The sequence below is a fragment of the Oncorhynchus tshawytscha genome, linkage group LG19 (genome assembly GCF_018296145.1).
Source record: "Oncorhynchus tshawytscha isolate Ot180627B linkage group LG19, Otsh_v2.0, whole genome shotgun sequence".
NCBI classification, from domain to species: Eukaryota; Metazoa; Chordata; class Actinopteri; order Salmoniformes; family Salmonidae; genus Oncorhynchus; species Oncorhynchus tshawytscha.
This window is the reverse complement of record NC_056447.1, coordinates 31,418,961-31,443,715: the sequence shown is the minus strand read 5'-3', so window position 1 is coordinate 31,443,715 and position 24,755 is coordinate 31,418,961. Positions and strand designations below refer to the sequence as shown.

General features: G+C 43.0%; 1 protein-coding gene across 1 annotated transcript; it reads right to left on the bottom strand.

Annotated features, from left to right (window-relative positions):
• Window positions 1-3,746: 3,746 nt before the first annotated feature.
• Window positions 3,747-24,482, bottom strand: fkbp4 (FKBP prolyl isomerase 4). Its single transcript, XM_042301577.1, has 11 exons — window positions 24,036-24,482; window positions 9,794-9,938; window positions 9,534-9,676; window positions 9,300-9,420; window positions 9,036-9,192; window positions 7,197-7,287; window positions 6,941-7,024; window positions 6,190-6,375; window positions 5,914-6,057; window positions 5,685-5,780; window positions 3,747-5,054 (listed from the first exon to the last, which is right to left on the bottom strand). The coding sequence occupies exons 1-11, from the start codon at window positions 24,129-24,131 to the stop codon at window positions 4,986-4,988; spliced, it is 1,332 nt and encodes a 443-aa protein (XP_042157511.1). The 5' UTR covers window positions 24,132-24,482; the 3' UTR covers window positions 3,747-4,985.
• Between the last annotated feature and the right edge of the window lie 273 nt (window positions 24,483-24,755).

Sequence of the window (24,755 nt, the reverse complement as noted above, 5' to 3'; positions counted from 1 at the left end):
TTACCTTCGCTTTTTTGGGCACAGGGACTATGGGGGTCTGCTTGAAACATGTAAGCATTGCAGACTTGGTCAGGGACAAGGTCAGGGACAGGTTGTCAGTGAAGACACTTGCCAGTTGGTCTGCATGCTCAGGGACACATCCTGGTAGTCCGTCTGTTGACCTGTTTAAAAGTCTTGCTCACGGAAATTCACGCACTTATCAAGAGAACATCACTGGGCATCCCTACTGATCTGGCGGACTCATTAAAGTCAAATGCTTCATTTGTAAATGATGTCTGAGTGTTGGAGAGTGCCCCTGGCTAGCTGTAAAATCACACAAAAAAAGACAATTGTGCTGTCTGGTTTGCTTAATATAAGCACTTTGACATGACTTATACTTTGATACTTACAGTGCCTTGCGAAAGTATTCGGCCCCCTTGAACTTTGCGACCTTTTGCCACATTTCAGGCTTCAAACAAAGATATAAAACTGTATTTTTTTGAAGAATCAACAACAAGTGGGACACAATCATGAAGTGGAACGACATTTATTGGATATTTCAAACTGTAACAAATCAAAAACTGACAAATTGGGCGTGCAAAATTATTCAGCCCCCTTAAGTTAATACTTTGTAGCGCCACCTTTTGCTGCGATTACAGCTGTAAGTCGCTTGGTGATGTCTCTATCAGGTTTGCACATCGAGAGACTGACATTTTTTCCCATTCCTCCTTGCAAAACAGCTCGAGCTCAGTGAGGTTGGATGGAGAGCATTTGTGAACAGCAGTTTTCAGTTCTTTCCACAGATTCTCGATTGGATTCAGGTCTGGACTTTGACTTGGCCATTCTAACACCTGGATATGTTTATTTTTGAACCATTCCATTGTAGATTTTGCTTTATGTTTTGGATCATTGTCTTGTTGGAAGACAAATCTCCGTCCCAGTCTCAGGTATTTCTTCCAGAATGATCCTGTATTTGGCTCCATCCATCTTCCCATCAATTTTAACCATCTTCCCTGTCCCTGCTGAAGAAAAGCAGGCCCAAACCATGATGCTGCCACCACCATGTTTGACAGTGGGGATGGGTGATGAGGGTGATGAGCTGTGTTGCTTTTACGCCAAACATAACATTTTGCATTGTTGCCAAAAAGTTCAATTTTGGTTTCATCTGACCAGATCACCTTCTTCCACATGTTTGGTGTGTCTCCCAGGTGGCTTGTGGCAAACTTTAAACTACACTTTATGGATATCTTTAAGGAATGGCTTTCTTCTTGCCCCTCTTCCATAAAGGCCAGATTTGTGCAATATACGACTGATTGTTGTCCTATGGACAGAGTCTCCCACCTCAGCTGTAGATCTCTGCAGTTCATCCAGAGTGATCATGGGCCTCTTGGCTGCATCTCTGATCAGTCTTCTCCTTGTATGAGCTGAAAGTTTAGAGGGACGGCCAGGTCTTGGTAGATTTGCAGTGGTCTGATACTCCTTCCGTTTCAATATTATCGCTTGCACAGTGCTCCTTGGGATGTTTAAAGCTTGGGAAATCTTTTTGTATCCAAATCCGGCTTTAAACTTCTTCACAACAGTATCTCGGACCTGCCTGGTGTGTTCCTTGTTCTTCATGATGCTCTCTGCGCTTTTAACGGACCTCTGAGACTATCACAGTGCAGGTGCATTTATACGGAGACTTGATTACACACAGGTGGATTGTATTTATCATCATTAGTCATTTAGGTCAACATTGGATCATTCAGAGATCCTCACTGAACTTCTGGAGAGAGATTGCTGCACTGAAAGTAAAGGGGCTGAATAATTTTGCACGCCCAATTTTTCAGTTTTGATTTGTTAAAAAAGTTTGAAATATCCAATAAATGTCATTCCACTTCATGATTGTGTCCCACTTGTTGATTCTTCACAAAAAAATACAGTTTTATATCTTTATGTTTGAAGCCTGAAATGTGGCAAAAGGTCGCAAAGTTCAAGGGGGCCGAATACTTTCGCAAGGCACTGTAGGTATATTTTTGCAATTACATTTACTTTTACTGACTTAGTATTTTACTGGGTGACTTTCAGTTGAGTCATTTTCTATTAAGGTATCTTTACTCAAGTATTACCATTTGGTATTTTTTCGACCACTGCCAGTGGAGAAGTTATTGTATGGTCAAGTTAATGTATCCGGAAGCATCACCCCTGGTCCTGTTCAGTGTTTTGTTGTCATAGTCAAACTATGCTGGCAGCTCTATCGCTAGGGATTGAATAGCTTATGTCAGAGTGTGTGACAGCCTGTGTTCATCAGAAGAGTCAGTGTCTGTAAGATGACACTGCGGATGGCCCTGCCTTGGCGCCCAGTAACCCAGTGTGTGTATGTTACCCAGCAGTGACCCTGCAATGGGGAGAGAAATCTAACGTTCTAGCCTTGAATAGGCCGTCTTTAAGTCTTCATACAGAAGTCTTTGTATACAAGGTTATAAGAGCATATAGAAAATAAAAACCGTAACTGAAGTAGCTACAATATTGAATTAATTCTGTAGGAACCTGTCCTCTTTTACATTGATAGCAAAGAACTACAGGTGAAAGCAAAAATCTGATATAAGCTACGCATCCATCATGTTGCTTTCACCGGTCTTGTTTTCCCTCCTTTATCTCCAGCCACAGCATGTGACCTGCATATGTTTACCTATTCAATGAGATGGAAACCAGGACACAGATGTATGTGAAGGAAACAGGAAGTAGAGCCACATGATAATGTCATGGCCACCTAAGCAGCCATGCAGGTGAAAGGAGAGACAGGTTCAGCTGATGGTCAGTACTACTGATCCACCACCAACTGAACACAAATGTCTAGTGAACTGAGTTAGCCTAGTTCCTGTTTGTGGTGGGTTCATTTCCACAGTTAACAGAACAATAACTTCAACAAATCAGATAGCTGGTTTACAGAAGAGGGTGGTAGGTTTGAGCTCTGCATTGGCCACGTAAACTGATTTATATGGCTCTGGATCAGGGCTTTCCAACCCTGTTCTTTGAGAGCTACCCTCCTGTAGGTTTTTCTCCAACCCCAGTTGTAACTGACCTGATTCAGCTTATCAACCAGGTAATTATTATAATCAGGTGTGCTAGATTAGAGTTGGAGCAAAAACCTACAGTAAGAGGGTTGGGGAGCACTGCTCTGGATTAAAGAGAAAATGATACCAGATGTTTGTTTTTTTTAACCTTTATTTAACTAGGCAAGTCAGTTAAGAACAGTGGGTTAACTGCCTTGTTCAGGGGCAGAACGACAGATATTTACCTTGTCAGCTTGGGGATTCAATATGGCAACCTTTCAGATACAAGTCCAACGCTCTAACCACTAGGCTACCCGCCGCCCCGTTAATCAGATCATTACTATCTGTAGGATTTAAAAAGAAAATACATCACACACAGGAGGCCAGACCCTTCAAACATGCTGAAACTGCCATGTTGCAAACCAGCTTTAGGAAACCCAACTGTTGTGCTTGTCCCGCATGGCGGGACCCGAATTTGTCACCCCACTGAAGTTTCCATTTAAACGGTTAAGAGTTGGTTTAGGGTCGTCCCAAGGAACTGTCTTTGAATTTCCTTGTCATACATTAATCGGTAGATGCCATCTGAAATGGGAGAATTGCTTTTGGTTCACCCAATTAGTTTGTATTTGAATCTTGTAAAAACTACTTTTATTGTTTCCACTGTATACTACAAAATCGATTGGTCAAAAGATACAGTGACCTAAGTACAAAAAATGAGGACACAGACCAGAGTTTGAGTAATTTCTGTTTATTAGTCATTAGAGCCTTCAGTCTGAGAACCAATCGTGATGCTCCAATCAGATAGACCGCCCCCCCAACCAACCAGCATGCAGTTGACACCCCAAACCCTGACCAATCTCACTCCCTAGCTGCTCTGCTTCACATGACCTTGTTTAGCTGAACCTAGAGCCAGGACTGCTGGAGATGCTGTATGCAAGAATAAGATTACAGTAAGTCTGCATCTCAAATGACACCAATTACCTATATAGTGCACTACTTTAGTAGCCACCTCTGACCATTGGTCAAAAAGTAGGGCATATTGAGTCATCTACAACAGGGTCTCCCAAACTCGGTCCCCAGCCCCCCGCCCTAGCACTACACAGATAATTCAATTAACCAACTCATCATCCAGCTTTGATTCTTTGAATCAGCTGTGTAGTGTTGGGGAAAAATCTAAACGTGCACCCATTGGGGGCCCCAGGATCACGTTTGGGAAACCCTGATCTACAAGGTATAGAGTGTCATTTGGAATGCAGACAGACTACAGTAAGACTATATATGTAATGTGACTGAGCTTGATACTGGTTCAGTCTGACCAGAAGAAGCGGCTTAAGCTGCTCCACACACACACTTCTAGGTGTGAAGTAAATCATCATCCCATGAAGAACAATTAAGATAAATCATAAACCCAGAGTAAGAACATACAGTGCGTTTGAGAAGCAGAGAGCAACCATTTAGTTAGCATGACTGCTGCTAGAGAGGGAGCTGCTACTGTCACACATACACATGAAGCAGTCCCCAGGAGTTGATCAGTTGGCCTTGGAAGGTGGTGAGAAGTGAAGGGGATTTGGGGATTAGATCTTGCTGGGTGAAAGGGGGGTTTACACACACAAATACGCACACCCAGTACTGGGCTTCCAACTCCATTAAGCAAAGAGCTCTATGAGTAAAGGGGGGTAGCGGGAGTGGTGGAGGGAGGGACAGCCTGCTACATGCTAACCAGAGGGATGGGGGCACTCCTTTTAGCCACACCTCCTGAGTGCAGTCAGCTACAGAAGGCCCACCCAGCCAGCTAGCTGCCATGACGATAGCACGCACACACACACACACACACACACACACACAGGGGATACAGTTGAGCCATGGACACACACACACACTTATCACAAACACATTCTCTCTTTATAAACACGAATGTCTGAAGTTTTAAAAGTCTTCATGACACAGTCTGACATCTTTCTCCAGTAGTCATTACTCCTGTCCTCCACTCTCCTCTACATCCATCCCACCTACGTTCTCCGTCCCCTTGTCAGCCTCCTTCTGTTCATCACAGCAGAAACAAAGAGAGAGACATTAAAACAGTAATTTACACTGAGTATACAAAACATTAAGAACATGCTCTTTCCATAACATAGGTCACCCAGGTGAAAGCTATGATCCCTTATTGATGTCACTTGTTAAATCCACTTCAGTGTAGATTTAGGGAAGGAGACAGGTTAAGGAAGGATTTTTAAGCCTTGAGACAGTTGAGACATGGAATGTGTATATGTGTGCCATTCAGAGTGTCAATGGGCCAGACAAAAGATTTAAGTGCCTTTCAAAAGGGTATGGCAGTAGCTGCCAGGCACACTGGTTTGAGTGTGTCAAGAACTGCAATGCTGCTGGGTTTTTCACACTCAACAGTTTCTGGTGTGTATCAAGAATGGTCCACCACCCAAAAGGACATCCAGCTAACTTGACAACTGTGGGAAGCATTGGAGTCAACATGGGCCAGCATCCCTGTGGAACGCTTTCTTATATGATGCTAAGTATGGGTTAATCTGTTCTGATGGCTCTCCAGTATTCAATCTCAACTCACCTTGGGGATAGGGGAAGAGTTTAATCTGTAGGAGCTAGGGGAAGTGTAGCGTGGCTACAGGAAATGTGTAGTGTGTTGGCTGTATGACTCACCTTGGCGTCTCTCTCTGCGAACTTCTGGAACATGTTGGCGTAGAGCCTCTTGTCCTTCTCATGCTGCTCCTTAATCTGTTTCTGGCACAGAGCCACCTGGGAGGGCAGACAGAGAGCCCCGGATCAGACAAAGAGCAAGCAGAGATGGACATCCAGATGAGAGGAGAGGGAAGTTTAGACGGGGCTAGACACAAAGTTTAGACACATAAAGACCATTCTAGTACAGTACCTGGCTCTTGGCGGCCTTGTTGCTAGGATAAAGCTGGGTGACGCGCTGGAAGTCTGCTCTCGCCCTATCAAACTCCTTCATGGCAAACAACGCCTCCCCCCTCCGGAATAGAGCCTTTTCATTGGATTCGTCTAGCTCCAGGGCCTTCGTACACACGCGAGAGAGAGCAGAAACCAAAAGTAAGTGGGGGAATAGGTTTGGTGTGGAATATTTAGGAAGTCAGATACGTTCAGATACAGTCAGGTGTGTGTGTCTCCTAATCGAGTCTGTGTGTACCTTGTCACAGTTGTCGAAGGCAGAGCTTGGTTCCTGAAGCTTGATGAAGCACATGGCCAGGTTGAGGTGAGCAGCCAATCGCAGGGCTTTAGCTTTCTGGTCCTCCCCCTCAGGCAAACTTGATTCATTCTCCAGCCATGACACAATCCTCTTATACTGGACAGACGCTTGGCGATGCTTCCCTTCCTACACACACACACACACACACACACACACACACACATTATACTAAACAAGCTCACACAGTCTCACCTCAGAATTATACATTCATCCAGGTTTCTCAAACATCAAATTTCAAAGTGTTTCAGGTTATCTCCGAAATCTTAAAGTTAGGCATTAACTGCAAATGACTACGGTAAGGGTTAAGGTTTGGGATAGGCTTAAAACAAAAATCTAAAAAACAACTTTCCATCGCTGCTGGATTCAAACATGCAACCTTTTGCACCAGAGGCAGACGCTTAAACCCATCCACCAACCCCACCGCTCTAGCAAAAATTCAACTTATTTAAAGGCAACAGCGCGTTTCCACATCATCTCCCGACATCCCCAGACAAGGCTGGATGTCTAATACTGACTTGTATCGCGGGTGACCTGGCTAGTTATACTGCACTGCTGCTTGAAGCTACTTCTCTCCACCCACACACAGGTAGCCTAGCGGTTAAGAACCTGTCGATGTGCCCTTGAGCAAGGTACTTAATCCTAATTGCTCCTGTATGTCTCTCTGGATCTGCTAAATGACTAAAATCTAAACCTTGAAGTACTGTGTTCCTTTCTCCTTAATGATGATGCTCTGCTCCAGTTTCTCTGCTGAGTTCATCTCCCAGGATTCCTTAGCCTGGGGAACAGGAAATGCTTCAGTCAGCCAGCAAATCACCTCTCAAAACACCAGACTCATCTGGGGTACACTTAGTAGGCAAACAGTTTGGAAATGTCATGAATAAAATGCCTAAGGCATGTCTCTGGACAGGACACTCTGGTTGATATTGCTAAAGGGTGAGGGGTCATACCTTCTCGAAGGTGGTCAGTTTGAGTTTGTACTGCAGAGTGGCTCCACCAGGAATACTGTACTTGCTGCTTCCTATGTTTCCATAGCCATATCTACACACACACACACACACTTAGAAATTCATATCGACACACACTACAATTAGATATCCATACATACACAGCCACACAACTCAGCCAATATACCCAGAGAACACACCATTATACACTGCTCAAAAAAAATAAAGGGAACACTTAAACAACACAATGTAACTCCAAGTCAATCACACTTCTGTGAATTCAAACTGTCCACTGAGGAAGCAACACTGATTGACAATAAATTTCACATGCTGTTGTGCAAATGGAATAGACAACAGGTGGAAATTATAGGCAATTAGCAAGACACCCCCAATAAAGGAGTGGTTCTGCAGGTGGTGACCACAGACCACTTCTCAGTTCCTATGCTTCCTGGCTGATGTTTTGGTCACTTTTGAATGCTGGCGGTGCTTTCACTCTTGTGGTAGCATGAGACGGAGTCTACAACCCACACAAGTGGCTCATGTAGTGCAGCTCATCCAGGATGGCACATCAATGCGAGCTGTGGCAAGAAGGTTTGCTGTGTCTGTCAGGGTAGTGTCCAGAGCATGGAGGCGCTACCAGGAGACAGGCCAGTACATCAGGAGACGTGGAGGAGGCCGTAGGAGGGCAACAACCCAGCAGCAGGACCGCTACCTCCGCCTTTGTGCAAGGAGGAGCAGGGGGAGAGCCCTGCAAAATGACCTCCAGCAGGCCACAAATGTGCATGTGTCTGCTCAAACGGTCAGAAACAAACTCCATGAGGGTGGTATGAGGGCCCCACGTCCACAGGTGGGGGTTGTGCTTACAGCCCAACACCGTACAGGACGTTTGGCATTTGCCAGAGAACACCAAGATTGGCAAATTCGCCACTGGCGCCCTGTGCTCTTCACAGATGAAAGCAGGTTCACACTGAGCACATGTGACAGACGTGACAGTCTGGAGACGCCGTGGAGAACATTCTGCTGCCTGCAACATCCTCCAGCATGACCGGTTTGGCGGTGGGTCAGTCATGGTGTGGGGTGGCATTTCTTTGGGGGGGCCGCACAGCCCTCCATGTGCTCTCCAGAGGTAGCCTGACTGCCATTAGGTTTCCCGAGATGAGATCCTCAGACCCCTTGTGAGACCATATGCTGGTGCGGTTGGCCCTGGGTTCCTCCTAATGCAAGACAATGCTAGACCTCATGTGGCTGGAGTGTGTCAGCAGTTCCTGCAAGAGGAAGGCATTGATGCTATGGACTGGCCCGCCCGTTCCCCAGACCTGAATCCAATTGAGCGCATCTGGGACATCATGTCTCGCTCCATCCACCAACACCACGTTGCACCACAGACTGTCCAGGAGTTGGAGGATGCTTTAGTCCAGGTCTGGGATGAGATCCCTCAGGAGACCATCCGCCACCTCATTAGGAGCATGCCCAGGCGTTGTAGGGAGGTCAAACAGGCACGTGGAGGCCACACACTACTGAGCCTCATTTTGACTTGTTTTAAGGACATTACATCAAAGTTGGATCAGCCTATAGTGTGGTTTTCCACTTTAATTTTGAGTGTGACTCCAAATCCAGACCTCCATGGGTTGATAAATTGGATTTCCATTGATAATTTTTGTGTGATTTTGTTGTCAGCACATTTAACTATGTAAAGAAAAAAGTATTTTAGAAGAATATTTCATTAATTCAGATCTAGGATGTGTTATTTTAGTGGTCCCTTAATTTTTTTGAGCAGTGTATATTTCTCAAAATAACAACATAGTATGTAGACTAGGTTTGTAATGTGTTTGTGTATATTACTTGGGTTTGATGATGAAGAGTGACTCCTCTCCCTGTTCCATGGCGGTCAGGGCTTTCTCCACCCCACTTGGCAGACCAAGACTCTTTCCATCTCCCAACTCAAACTTCAGCTCCCTCTGGTCAAAGACCTTGCCCTCACAGCTGCCCTCCACGCACACTGCAGGGGAAAGAGACCGAGAAAGGTGTGAGAGATTGTAGCCTGTACAGTAGGTCTTAGTTTGGAATATCCCTGTTCCTTTCTGATGATGATATGTTTGCGTGTACCTTCTACGGAAGCTCCTTCATTAGGTTTGGAGTATCCCGCTCCCTTAGTGATGATGCGACGGATAATTCCTCCATCCTCTCCCTCAGTGATGTCCTCCCCTCGAAACTCAAACAGCTCCACCTAACACACACACACACACAAAACATCAATTTAAGCACTCAGTCACACACGTCAATGTTGCCACCGAATGTTTACCTAAAACAGACTTAATCCCTCACAGACAGACAGGTTACCTGGAAGACAAGAGTAGCATTGGGGGGTATCTTCGGGGGGCTGCCGGCGGTGCCATAGGCGTACTCTGGTTTACAGATCAGCTGGCTAATCTCTCCTACTTTCATAGTAGCCACTCCCAGGTCCCACGCCTTGATTACCTGACCTACGCACACACACATCAAATGTTTTGATCACCTGGCGTGTACTTCAACACACACACACACACACACACACACACACACACACACACACACACACACACACACACACACACACACACCTTTGCCCAGCTCAAAGGAGAACTTCTCTCCTCGTTCGCGACTGGAGTCAAATGGGGTTCCATCCAGCAGCGTGCCAACATAGTGAACAAACACCTTGTCCCCCGTCATAGGCAGCTCTGTCCCTGTGCCTTCTTGCTTCACCAACTACAGATGTAGGAGAGGGAGAGAGGGAAAGAGCGACAGTGAAGGTTAGTTATGCTGTAGCAGTGTATGGCATAGTCTGTCTGTGGTAGTGTTAGGTATTTTATTAGGATCCCCATTAGCTGTTGCAAAAGCAGCAGCTACTCTTCCTGGGGTCCACACAAACCATAACATAATATAGAACATTAAATAGACAAGAACAGCTCAAGGACAGAACTTCATCAATTTAAAAAATGTATGTAAAAGAGGCACACAGTCTACATATCAATACATACAAACTATCTAGGTCAAATAGGGGAGAGGCATTGTGCTGTGAGGTGTTGCTTTATTTCCATGCAATAATGGCTCTATATAATACTGTACGCTTTCTGGAATTTGTTTTGGATTTGGGGACTGTGAAAAGCTAAACGCCAAGTAATTTAGTCTCCTTAACTTGTTCAACAGCCACACCATTCATTACCAGATTCAGCTGAGGTATAGCACTTAAGGAATGATTTGTACCAAATACAATGCGCTTAGTTTTAGAGATGTTCAGGACCAGTTTATTACTGGCCACCCATTCCAAAACAGACCAACTCTTTAAGAGTTTCATTGACTTCATTAGCAGTGGTTGCTGATGCGTATATGGTTGAATCATCAACATACATGGACACACATTTTGTTTAATGCCAGTGGCAGGTCCTTGGTAAAAAATAGAAAAAAGTAGAGGGCCTAGAGAACTGCCCTGCAGTACACCACACTTTACATGTTTGATATTAGAAAAGCTTCCATTAAAGAAAACCCTCTGAGTTCTATTAGATCAACATATCTGAAGCCACGATATGGCAGAGGTTGAAAAGCCATAACACCATTGTTTTCTCAACAACAGGTTTTGGTCAATAATATCAAATGCTGCACTGAAATCTAACAGTACAGCTCCCACAATCTTATTATCCATTTCTTTCAACCAATCATCAGTCATTTGTCTCAGTGCAGTACATGTTTAGAAATAGCATTGTATTTGGTGAAACACCATTCTTTCCAACAGTTTTCTAAGAGCTGACAGCAAGCTTATATAGGTCTGCTGTTAGAACCAGTTAAAGGCTGCTTACTATTGCGTCCCTCCAGGCCTGAGGACAAATACTTTCCTCTAGGCTCAGATTAACCCTTGTGCGGTGTTCCATGTTTTTGTTCCATGTTTTTGTTAGTAACCCAATGTTCATCTGATGGACCCACAACATCATTGGGTTTTTAAAACAATACAGCCATATCAATTTACATAAAAATACTTAACACTTAGATGTCGACTTATATCAATTACAAGCAATATAGACACCATGCATGATTCATATTTGCAATTGACCTCTGCTAGTTCACATTTATCAACAAAAAGTGCTATTTGTTTGTTTTTTATCAAAAAAACAAAAATCTCAAATCAAGACATTGGTGGAATAAATAATGTTTATCTTGAACAAATATAAATGAAACAAGGTTTTCATCACTATTGATGTTTAATGCTTTTAACAAACTGGAAGGACACATTTTACATACAGTATTTTATGGGAATGAGAAATGAGCCCAATTGAACACAAATTAAGGCCGGTCTACACACCACATGAGGGACAGAGTTTTACTGTGTGTGTGTTGCAAATGTATTTCTTGCACTTGATGCACGTGTCTTTCTGTCCTTCTTGGGTCCACACACACACGAGGGCGAATCTTCTTGTTACTACCGGCTGCAATCTAGGATGATGAAAACACTTAGTTCGGGAATTTTACAAACATCTCACTCACATATATAAACTCAGCAAAAAAGAAATGTTTACTCACTGTCAACTGTGTTTATTTTCAGTAAACTTTAAATGTGTAAATATTTGTAGGAACATAACATTCAACAGACAAACTGAACAAGTTCCACAGGCATGTGACTAAAATAAATGAAATAATGTGTCCCTGAACAGGGGGGGGGGGCAAAATCAAAAGTAACAGTCTGGTGTGGCCACCAGCTGCATTAAGTACTGCAGTGCATCTCCTCCTCATGGACTGCACCAGATTTGCCAGTTCTTGCTGGGAGATGTTATCCCACTCTTCCACCTGCATGTTCCCTAGCCCTCACCCTCCGATCCAGCAGGTTCCAGACGTGCTCAATGGTATTGAGATCCAGGCTCTTCGCTGGCCATGGCAGAACACTGACATTCCTGTATTGCAGGAAATCACGCAGAGCGAGCAGTATGGCTGGTGGCATTGTCATGCTGGAGGGTCATGTCAGGATGAGCCTGCAGGAAGGGTACCACATGAGAGAGGATGTCTTCCCTGTAACGCACAGCGTTGAGATTGCCTGCAATGACAACAAGCTCAGTCCGATGATGCTGTGACACACTGCCCCAGACCATGATGGACCCTCTACCTCCAAATCGATCCCGCTACAGAGTACAGGCCTTGGTGTAACGTTCATTCCTTCGACGATAAACGCGGATCTGACCATCACCCCTAGTGAGACAATACCGCAACTCGTCAGTGAAGAGCACTTTTTGCCAGTCCTATCTGGTCCAGCGACGCTGGGTTTGTGCCCATAGGCGACGTTGTTGCAGGTGATATAAGGCAGGTCCTCACCAGACAACAGGCCAACAAGCCCTCAGTCCAGCCTCTCTCAGCCTATTGCGGACAGTCTGAGCACTGATGGAAGGATTGGGCGTTCCTGGTGTAACTCGGGCAGTTGCTGTTGCTGTTGCCATCCTGTACCTGTCCCGCAGGTCTGATGTTCGGATGTACCAATTCAGGTGTTGTTACACGTGGTCTGCCACTGCGAGGACGATCAGCTGTCCGTCCTGTCTCCCTTTAGCGCTGTCTTAGGCGTCTCACAGTACGGACATTGCAATTTATTGTCCTGCCCACATCTGCAGTCCTCATGCCTCCTTGCAGCATGCCTAAGGCACATTCATGTAGATGAGCAGGGACCCTGGGCATCTTTCTTTTGGTGTTTTTCGGAGTCAGTAGAAAGGCCTCTTTAGTGTCCTAAGTTTTCATAACTGTGACCTTAAATTACCTATCGTCTAAGCTGTAGGTGTCTTAACGATCGTTCCACAGGTGCATGTTCATTAATTGTTTATGGTTCATTGAACATGGGAAACAGTGTTAAAATCCTTTACAATGAAGAACTGTGAAGTTAACCAATTGGAGTTCTTGGTTCTGTGGGTCGAGCGGATGGGGCACCAGCATCTTCCTGAATCCTCCTCACCATGGCTGCAGAAGCTGGGGTCCTTGGGATGTTGCCTCCTCGGGATTAGAGGTCTTAATAATGCCTTGCCCAGATCCTCGAGAAAGAGCCGTCTCCTCTGCAGCTTCTCTCTGTCCCAATCTGGGTTCAATGCCATCCAGATGACAAACGTGTTGTACGCCGAGATGTCCAAAATGTTTAAGAACATCACAAGTGGCTAACATAGGGTTCTTCTTTTGCAGTTGTAGTCAGCCACCAGCTTGTCTAAATTGTCCACTCCTCCTTTTGTGGCATTGTGATCCATTATGATTTCTGTTTTTTGATGTTCCTGGCCACAGATTCTCCCATCCCTATGTAGCACTCATGAGTACCACATTTTTTGCCTTTATTTGGCACGTAGGACACTGGGAATGTGTCGCAAACTTAGAGCAATTGATAGTGGTTGAATAGATGAGACAGGCCTGAGGTGGGAGCTCTTCATCTTCCAAAGTGGAAGACGCTCCTTCCACACTAGCTTCTCTCCCTCTGAGCAGAGATTATTTTTGCCATACTGATTGATTGTGGTAAGGAGCCACACATGCAAAGCTATTTATTTGTTGTGTCCCTCCCCCAATTGGCACCTGGCTGGGGTAGAGTGTAAAAAAAATCAGTTTTTTCCCACAATGTATCAAAATAATCTATTGTAATAATATTGTGCCGGTTACATCAAGACATTGCGTAGTTTCACACACTACAAAAGGTAAAGAGTGTGCGAAAAGCAGGAGACAGCACCAAGAACCTGTCTGTCTCCCTGCCTATATTGAAACAGCAGGCCCAGGGAGGAGGAAGACAGAATGAAGGCACACAGCAAACCTTTCTGTTTAATTTTGTACTTGTTTTCACCAACACACACACTTATTCCCCACATATGTAATATAAACGTGTAGGGGGGTACAGTGTGCACTCAATGAAAATGTGTTATTGCACATGTTCTTCACAGAAAATGAGCAAAGGCCAATGAGTCTCAGGTTGAAAAAATGATTCATTGTATCATTTGGTTTAGTAAACATTGAAAATTGGTCCCACAGACCCAAACAAGGGTTACCGATATGACAGATAGGAGTGGCTAGAGTCAACTACTATCCTCAGTATCTTTCCATCTAAGTAGTCAATGCCAGGAGGTTTGTCATTATTGATCGTTAACAATTATTTTTCTACCTCTCCCACACTAACTTCACAAAATTCAAAACTTGCAATGCTTTTCTTTCATTATGTTTTTTTTTATGCATGAATATAAATGGCTCACTGTTCATTGTTGGCATTTCCTGCTCAAGTTTGCCCACTTTGCCAATGAAGTAATCATTAAAATAATTGGCAACATCAAATGGTTGTGATAAATACTCCATCTGATAGAGTTGAATTTATCTTTCTGCCCATAACTTCATTTAAAAGTAATCCTACATTTTTTTCCATCATTCTTTATATCATTGATCTTGGCTTCATAATACAGTTTAGAGGTCGACCGATTATGATTTTTCAATGCCGATACCGATTATTGAAGGACCAAAAAAAAAGCTGATACCGATTAAATCTGACTATTTTTATTTATTTATTTGTAATAATGACAATTACAACAATACTGAATGAACACTTATTTTAACTTAATATAATACATCAATAAAATCAATTTAGCCTCAAATAAATAATTAAACATGTTCAATTTGGTTGAAATAATGCAAAAACAAATTATTGGAGAAGAAAGTAGAAGTGCAATATGTGCCATGTAAAAAAGCTAACGTTTAAGTTCCTTGCTCAGAACATGAGAACATATGAAAGCTGGTGGTTCCTCTTAACACGAGTCTTCAATATTCCCAGGTAAGAAGGTTTAGGTTGTAGTTATTATAGGAATTATAGGACTATTTCTCTATATACCATTTGTATTTCATATACCTTTGACTGTTGGATGTTCTTATAGGCACTTTAGTATTGCCAGTGTAACAGTATAGCTTCCGTCCCTCTCCTCGCTCCTACCTGGGCTCGAACCAGGAACACATCGACAACAGCCACCCTCGAAGCAGTGTTACCCATGCAGAGCAAGGGGAACAACTACTCCAAGTCTCAGAGCGAGTGACGTTTGAAACGCTATTAGCGCGCACCCCGCTTACTAGCTAGCCATTTCACATCGGTTACACCAGCCTAATCTCGAGTTGATAGGCTTGAAGTCATAAATAGCGCAATGCTTGAAGCATTGCGAAGAGCTGCTGGCAAAACACATGAAAGTGCTGTTTGAATGAATGCTTACGAGCCTGCTGGTGTCTACCATCGCTCAGTCAGTCTGCTCTATCAAATCATAGACTTAATTATAACATAATAACACACAGAAATACGAGCCTTAGGTCATTAATATGGTCGAATTTGGAAACTATCATCTATCATCATCACAAAACGTTTATTCTTTCAGTGAAATACGGAACCGTTACGTATTTTATCTAACGGGTGGCATCCATAAGTCTAAATATTGCTGTTACATGTTATGTCATAATTACATAAAATTATGGCAAATTAGTTCGCAACGAGCCAGGCGGCCCAAACTGTTGCATATACCCTAAAGTGACACAATTTTCCCTGGCACCTGTGCTGCCTCCTAACCTGGATTTATTTTAGCTAAATATGCAGGTTTAAAAATATATACTTCTGTGTATTGATCTTAACGAAGGCAGCCAACTTCGCCAAACGGGGGATGATTTAACAAAAGCGCATTTGAGGAAAAAGCACAATCGTTGCACGACTGTACCTAACCATAAACATCAATGCCTTTCTTAAGGAAGAAATAGTCTTCACACAGTTCGCAACGAGCCAGGCGGCCCAAACTGCTGAATATACCCTGACTCTGTTGCAAGAGAAGTGACACCATTTCCCTAGTTAAAAGAAATTAATTTTAGCAGGCAATATTAACTAAATATGCAGGTTTAAAAATATATACTTGTGTATTGATTTTAAGAAAGGCATTGATGTTTATGGTTAGGTACACGGAGCAACGACAGTCCTTTTTTGTGAATGCGCACCGCATCGATTATATGCATCGCAGGACACACTAGATAAACTAGTAATATCATCAACCATGTGTAGTTAACTAGTGATTATGATTGATTGATTGTTTTTTTAAAGAGAAGTTTAATGCTAGCTAGCAACTTACCGTGGCTTCTTACAATGTAAGGTAAGGTAGGTGCAATGTAAGGTAGGTAGTTAGAGTGTTGGACTAGTTAACTGTAAGGTTGCAAGATTGAATCCCCGAGCTGACAAGGTAAAAATCTGTCATTCTGCCATAATAATAATTTTAAAATAATAATAACTTAAAAAAGAAATCGGCCAAATCGGTGTCCAAAAATACAGATTTCCGATTGTTATGAAAACTTGAAATTGGCCCTAATTAATCGGCCATTCCGTTTAAAATCGGTCAACCTTTAATACAGTTTCTTCTTTTTGTTGAGTTGTCACATAAGTCTCAATTTGCAGTAAGTGAGCCAGTCAGATGTGCAGCCAGACTTATTAGCCACTCCTTTTGCCCAATCTCTTTCAACCATACAGTTTTTAAATTCCTCATCAATCCATGGAGGTTCTAAGAGCTCTAACAGTTCTGACAGTCAATTTCTTAACAGGTGCATGCTTACTTTTATGTATGTAGTCTAGTACTTTGGGCTGCTGTTGTGTTTAGGTCTTGGTTGTGGGCTCAAACTGTTCAAGGGGTGATTTATTTGTGTGATGATGTGGAAACTGTCTGAGACACCATGTGCTGCAAGTCTGCCTTTAGGGAAATACACCATGGGCCAGAATGACTGACAGTCTCTCTCTCACACACACACACACACACACACACACACACACACACACACACACACACACACACACACACACGCACACACACACACTTCTCAGTGTTAACATTGACCAGCCACACTGCCTGCAGATATAGGATATTTAGCTGGGAAGGATCAGGTCACCAAAACCAGAATGAGAATCTCCACCCTCCCCCCCTCCAAGCAGCTGTGGGTATCCCAAATATGGCAGGCTCTAGAAAACGTCCAGGTAACCAGATATGTTTGCTGACAAACAAGAAACTATGAAATGCTTTTACCCAGGCCAGAACCTTCTAGCAAAAACTACGACACTTCTAGATCACTGCTAAGTCTGAATAGTGATGACTAGACATTTGATAGTTAGCTGCAGAAACACCTATTTCAGTGACCGTACAAACTACCTAGCAATGATAACATCTCTGATTACATGGGGAAGTGAGATGCACCAAGCTGCAACCCCACAGCAGCCTGAGACTGAAACTAGCCTGTCACTAAAACCAATACTATCGCCATCTAATGGCAGTGGTTAATCCCTACCACGTTCATGTGAACTTTTCTTTCCTAGATTCCTTTCCTCACGGGTGGTCAGGGCTCCACAGTGCAAGCATTTAAATCACATTTGTGAATAAAAAGTCAAGTATGAATACGTTTATAGTAAAATAATTGCTGCAGTAGCTGTTTTCAAAGTATTTCTGCCATTTTGTTTCATAGCTGGTCAATTCTGCCTGGTCTGCCTGTTGTGACTGCGTTTGAGCCTGTGGATTACTGAAGAAAACACGCAAACAAAACAGAGGTTTTTGGATATAAAGAGACTATTGAACAAAAGGAACATTTATTGAATAAATAAATGTCTTCTGAGTGCAACCATATGAAGATCATCAAAGGTAAGTGATTAATTTTATCTCCATTTCTGACTTGTGTAACTCTTCTACTTGGCTGGTTACTGTTTGTAATGATTTGTCTGCTGGGCTATGTTCTCAAATAATCGTAAGGTATGCTTTCGCCGTAAAGCATTTTTGAAATCTGACACAGTGGTTGGATTCACAAGAAGTTCATCTTTAAACCTATGTAAAATAGTTGTATCTTTTCTGAATTATTATAATGAGTATTTCTGTATTTGAATTTGGCGCTCTGCAATCTCACTGGATGTTGGCCAGGTGGGACGCTAGCGTCCCACATACCTAGAGGTTAACATCAAATTGATCAGAAATACAGTGTAGACTAGAGGTCAACCAATTATGATTTTTCAATGCCGATACCGATTATTGGAGGACCAAAAAAGCTGATACCGATTAATTGGCCGCTTTTTTTATTTTTATTATTTGTAATAATGACAATTACAACAATACTGAATTAACACTTATTTTAACTTAATATAAAACATCAATAAAATCAATTTAGCCTCAAATAATTTGGTTTAAACAATGCAAAAACAAAGTGTTGGAGAAGAAAGTAATATGTGCCATGTAAAAAAGCTAACGTTTAAGTTCCTTGCTCAGAACATGAGAACAAGTTGGTGGTTCCTTTTAACATGAGACTTCAATATTCCAAGGTAAGAGGTTTTAGGTTGTAGTTAATATAGTATTTATAGGACTATTTCTCTCTATACCATTTGTATTTCATACACCTTTGACTATTGGATGTTCTTATAGGAACTATACTATTGCCAGTGTAACAGTATAGCTTCTGTCCCCCTCCTCGCCCCTACCTGGGCTCGAACCAGGAACACATCGACAACAGCCACACTCGAAGCATCGTTACCCATCGCTCCACAAAAGCCGCGGCCCTTGCAGCGCAAGGGGAATAACTACTCCAAATCTAAAAGCGAGTGACGTTTGAAACAGTATTAGCGCACACCCAGCTAACTAGCTAGCCATTTCACATTGGTTACACCAGCCATTAGGCTGATAGGCTTGAAGTTATAAACAGCGCTGTGCTTGGAAAGAGCTGCTGGCAAAACGCACGAAAGTGCTGTTTGAATGAATTATTACGGGCCTGCTGCTGCTCAGTCAGACTGCTCTATCAAATCAGACTTAATTATAACACACAGAAATACGAGCCTTTGGTCATTAATATGATCGAATCCGGAAACTATAATTTCGAGAAAAAAAAACGTTTATTATTTCAGTGAAATACGGAACCGTTCGGTATTTTATCTAACGGGTGGCATCCCTAAGTCTAAATATTCTTGTTACATTGCACAACCTTCAATGTAGTTCGCAATGAGCCAGGCAGCCCAAACTGTTGCATATACCCTGACTGCGTGCAATGAACACAAGAGAAATGACACAATTTCACCTGGTTAATATTGCCTGCTAAACTGGATCAGTAGTTATAACGATTTATTGTTTTTTATAAGATAAGTTTAATGGTAGCTAGCAATTTACCTTGGCTTCTACTACATTCGTGTAACAGGCAGGCTACCCGTGGAGTGCAATGGTGGAACCCCTGAGCTGACAAGGTGAAAATCTGTCGTTCTGCCCCTGAACGAGGCAGTTAACCCACAGTTCCTAGGCAGTCATTGAAAATAAGAATGTGTTCTTAACTGACTTGCCTAGTTAAATAAAAGGTATAAAAAAAATATAAAAAAATATTTTAAAATAAAAAAAAGAATCGGGAATCGGCACCCAAAAATAACGATTTCCGATTGTTATGAAAACTTGAAATTGGCCCCAATTAATCAGCCATTCCAATTAATCGGTCGACCTCTAGTGTAACATTGTTAATGTTGTAAATGAATATTGTAGCTGGAAACGGCAGATTTTTTTAATGGAATATCTACATAGGTGTACAGGGGCCCATTATCAGCAACCTTCACTCATGTGTTCCAATGGCACGTTGTGTTAGCTAATCCAAGTTTAGCATTTTAAAAGGCTAATTGATCATTAGGAAACACCTTTTCAATTATGTTAGCACAGCTGAAAACTGTTGTTCTGATTATAGAAGCAATAAAACTGGGCTACTTTAGACTAGTTGAGTATCTGGAGCATCAGCATGTGTGGGTTCAATTACAGGCTCAAAATGGCCAAAAAAACAAAGACAATTCTTCTGAAACGCATCAGTATATTCTTATTCTGAGAAATGAAGGCTATTCCATGTGAGAAAATGCCAAGACACTGAAGATCTCATACAGCGCTGTGTACTACACCCTTCACAGAACAGCAAAAACTGTCTCTTACCAAAAGAGAGAGAAGAGTGGGAGGCCCCGGTGCACAACTGACGAGTTTCAGAAGAAAGGTCTTTGTTTCTGGCCATGTTGAGCCTGTAATCGAACCCACAAATGCTGATGCTTCAGATACTCAACTACTCTAAAGAAGGCCAGTTTTATTGCTTCTTTCCCTTGATCCTGACGAGTCTCCCAGTCCCTGTTGCTGAACAACATCCCCACAGCATGATGCTGCCATCACCATGCTTCACCGTAGAGATGGTGCCAGGTTTCCTCCAGACTTGACGCTTGGCATTCAGGCCAAAGAGCTCAATCTTTGCTTCATCAGACCAGATAATCTTGTTTCCCATGGTCTGAGAGTCCTTTAGGTGCCTTTTGGCAAACTCCAAGCAGGCTGTCATGTGCCTTTTACCAAGGAGTGGCTTCTGTCTGGCTATTCTACCATAAAGACCTGACTGGTGGAGTGCTGCAGAATTGGTTGTCCTTCTGGAAGGTTATCCCATCTCCAGAGGTACTCTGGAGCTCTGTCAGAGTGACCATTGGGTTCTTGATCACCTCCCTGACCAAGGCCCTCTCCCCTGATTGCTCAGTTTGGCCGGGCAGCCAGCCCTAGCAAGAGTCTTGGTGGTTCTAAACTTCTTCCATTTAAGAATGATTCAGGCCACTGTGTTCTTGGGGCCCTTCAAAGCTGCAGAATGGTTTTGGTACCCTTCCCCAGATCTGTGCCTCGACGCAATCCGGTCTCAGAGCTCTACTGACAATTCCTTCGACCTCATGGCTTGGTTTTTGCTCTGACATGTACTGTCAACTGCACCACTCGGTTATTTATAAAATTACACTGATTGGCCCAAGGGGGGAATTGCATCATTCGTGAGAGCATGACATGTTTACTGTAGTATAGTTTTATGTTGTTCTTGATACCATATCCTGTTTGGAGGTTTTTTGACGAATGTCACATTATGCTAATATAGCAAAAACTCACACGCTAGCCAATCAACAACTATAGCGATGTATTTAAACAACCAACCTGTCTATGAAGACATAAAATGCGCAGTTTGAGGTACTCCGTGAAGTGACATTGCAAGCTAGCTCAGTGCTGCCCCCTTATCTCAAGTCCAAGGCTGACCGGGGTACTGCAGGCTGCCATTAGCTACTAAATGGGGCGCCAGGGTAGCCTAGTGGTTAGAGTGTTGGACTAGTAACCGGAAGGTTGCGAGTTCAAATCCGAGCTGACAAGAATCTGTCGTTCTGCCCGTGAACAGGCAGTTAACCCACTGTTCCTAGGCCGTCATTGAAAATAAGAATTTGTTCTTAACTGACTTGCCTCGTTAAATTAAGGTTAAAGCATTTTTTTTTTTATTATCATCCTGTGTAAGATTTTATTAGATTTTTTATATAAATCGGTTCAAGGTCATACATCTGATGTAATATAAAAAAATATTGGTATCATGATGGTAGTAATGGTAGGCTGAACAATAGAATGCTTTAAAATGGCAAAAGAACGTTGGCTAAGCTGGAACACTAGCACGAGCCCATAGCAATTGAATGGAATCGAACGGTCGCAGAGCCTCTTCTGACTGGAGTGATGCTTGGAATTCCTTGTCCCCTAAAAGGCACAAAGAAATGGATCCCTTTTTATTTTACTACTACCACCATCTGCTCTTAGGACGAAACTGAAAAATAACTTGTGCAGAAAGTAAACGTCCTCACCTCAATGGTGCCAAGTGTGCTTATGTCTGCATAATGAGGAAGTAAGTAAAAAAATTCAACTTTGACTATTTCTGGTCTAGCGATCGATGACAGCAGAGTACACTGCCCAACCTTATGTAATTAGAAAGAGATTATCCTTATTAAAATGGTGTCCAATTTGAAGAAGAAAAAATGAAAATATACACATTGGAAGATATTTGGCAAAATATACCAGCATGCCTCTCCATAGGAAAACAAAGGGAGAGGCTCAACGTTCCAAGGGCAAAAGGTATTCCCGGGCTAGTGTTTGATGACAGCGGAGTACGCTGTCTTACATAATTAGAAAGAGGAGGTTCTAATGTTTAAATGGTGTCCGACTTGACAAAAATGAAAATATACATATTGCAAGATATTTGGCGAAAGACAGACATACCTATATTTCCCTACAGTAAAACAATGGGACAACCTCAAAGTTCCATGAGTAATTTTTGTTGTTGTTTACATTTTAACTACCAGAAACGTGGGCAGGTCTCATTGACAACAATAAACAAAGCAGCCATTGTGACATAGAACAATAAACTGGGAATAGAACTTTCAGAAGGAGAGTTGGTGCCACAGTGCACAATAGAATGAAGTAATAGGAGCTGCCAGGTTTTTATTTTATTTATTTTTATTTATCCGTTATTTTACCAGGTAAGTTGACTGAGAACATGTTCTCATTTGCAGCAACGACCTGGGGAATAGTTACAGGGGAGAGGAGGGGGATTAATGAGCCAATTGTAAACTGGGGATTATTAGGTGACCATGATGGTTTGAGGGCCAAATTGGGAATTTAGCCAGGACACCGGGGTTAACACCCTACTCTTACGATAAGTGCCATGGGATCTTTAATGACCTCAGAGAGTCAGGACACCCATTTAACGTCCCATCCGAAAGATGGCACCCTACACAGGGCAGTGTCCCCAATCACTGCCCTGGGGCATTGGGATATTTTTTTTTTAGACCAGGGGAAAGAGTGCCTCCTACTGGCCCTCCAACACCACTTCCAGCAGCATCTGGTCTCCCATCCAGGAACTGACCAGGACCAACCCTGCTTAGCTTCAGAAGCAAGCCAGCAGTGGTATGCAGGGTGGTATGCTGCTGGCAAAGGTTGAAAAATCCCCTAAAATATGGCCTGTTTATTTCGTGATTACTCCAAAACTACTGCAAGCAGCTGGGACATATGGTAATATTGTGAAACTGGGCTCCATGGCAGATGCAATGAACTGGGGAGCAGGTAGCCTAGTGGTTTGGGTGTTGGGCCAGAAACCGAAAGGTTGCTAGATCGAATCCCTGAGCTGACAAGAATCTGTCCTTCTGCCCCTGAACAAGGCAGTTAACCCACTGTTCCTAGGCCGTCATTGTATATAAGAATTTGTTCTTAACTGACTTGCCTAGTTAAATAAAGGTTAAATAAAAATAAACTATTTTTTATCAGAAAAGGGCATTATTAAAAACGTCATGTGTCCAGCCTGCAGTACCGTGGTCGGCATTGAACTTCGTGGCTTCAATGCGAGGGTTGCAGTCATTCTCCCCTGGGTTAACCACAACCAGTAGTTGGCCATATTATGGTTTTAGTCACAGGCTGCTGCGGGCCTGCACCTGGATACTACAGGGGGAAGATGGGGCTGGTGAGGAAGCTAGCATTTTCGAGGTGACGTCACGATGTGAGGAACTCGTCAGCCAGCTAGCTAACGTTAGTTAAGTTTAGCCCGCAGATATAACTACAGCAGCAAACCCCAAATGTTGCATATAGATCATGGACTGCGCTGCAAAATCTCACTAATCTAAATTACCCTACTGTAGCCAACTGACCAAAATATTTGTGCATTTTTTTCTTCATTCAAGCCTGCTAGGTTGCTGGTTATGCCATTCAATGAATTGCTATTGGCTAGATAGCGAGCATGCTAACGCTAGCTTGTTAGCTCGCTAGGGGGTTTCCACTAGTTAGCACAGCTGCAGAGTCGACATGGGCGATATCGTACAAATTCGTGACAACAAAAATGTGCTTTTTGTCTTAAATTAAGGTTAGGTTTAGGTGTAAGGTTGGCAGTGTAGTTAGGGTTATGGTTAGGTTTAAAAATCACATTTTAAGAAGATAAATATTAGAAATGGGCGGGGTTTAAGACTTTGTGGCCGTGGTAACTAGTGACGACCGCTAGTTAGTTAGTTACCTTTAAAACCCCTCCATCTTTCTTCTGCGTGATATCCTCTCCCTCCATTGGTAATGGGATGTTCTGTCCTTCGTTGGTCACCTCTTCCGCAGTCATAGCCCTGGAGCACTTATTTCTGCAAACCTCTCCTTCTCAGCTAGCTGACGTTAACTAGCAAACCACACAACTGCAGGTTTTGACTGCCTAGATTAGAGCTAGCTACCAACTAGGGTTCTGCAGGAGAGCTGCGCCACAAATCAAAGCTAACGCGCTTGATGGCTTTAAGAATCAGCTTTTCTCGTTAGCTATATTTTGGGTTTGCACTTTTAGTGCCAAATTACGCTGATGTCAATCGCTGTGCACCAGTCTCCAAACTGAAATTGAGCCGTTGAGTTGCTTAGCTAGCTAGTAAGTCCAGAGGTCCACTTTGCTGTGTTGCTTGCTTGTTTCTCTGTCTAGCATCTGACAGTTGTCTAGGCTTGCTAGCGTCTGGAAGAAGGGCCGAGAACTTTCGATACGCTGCAAGGGGGGGTGGCGGGCTTTGGAAGGGACGGTCGTGAAGTGACTCATCGCCATCTAAACAAATACTGTACATTATCTCACACATTTCTTTCTTGAGTAGTAAACACAGCGAGGAATATATTTTTAAAATAACAATAACGTTTTTTGTGGTGGGAGAAAGAGCATTGTTTTTTTACGTCCATCTTTCATATGGTCAAAATCTTTAAAATAAAAACCCAG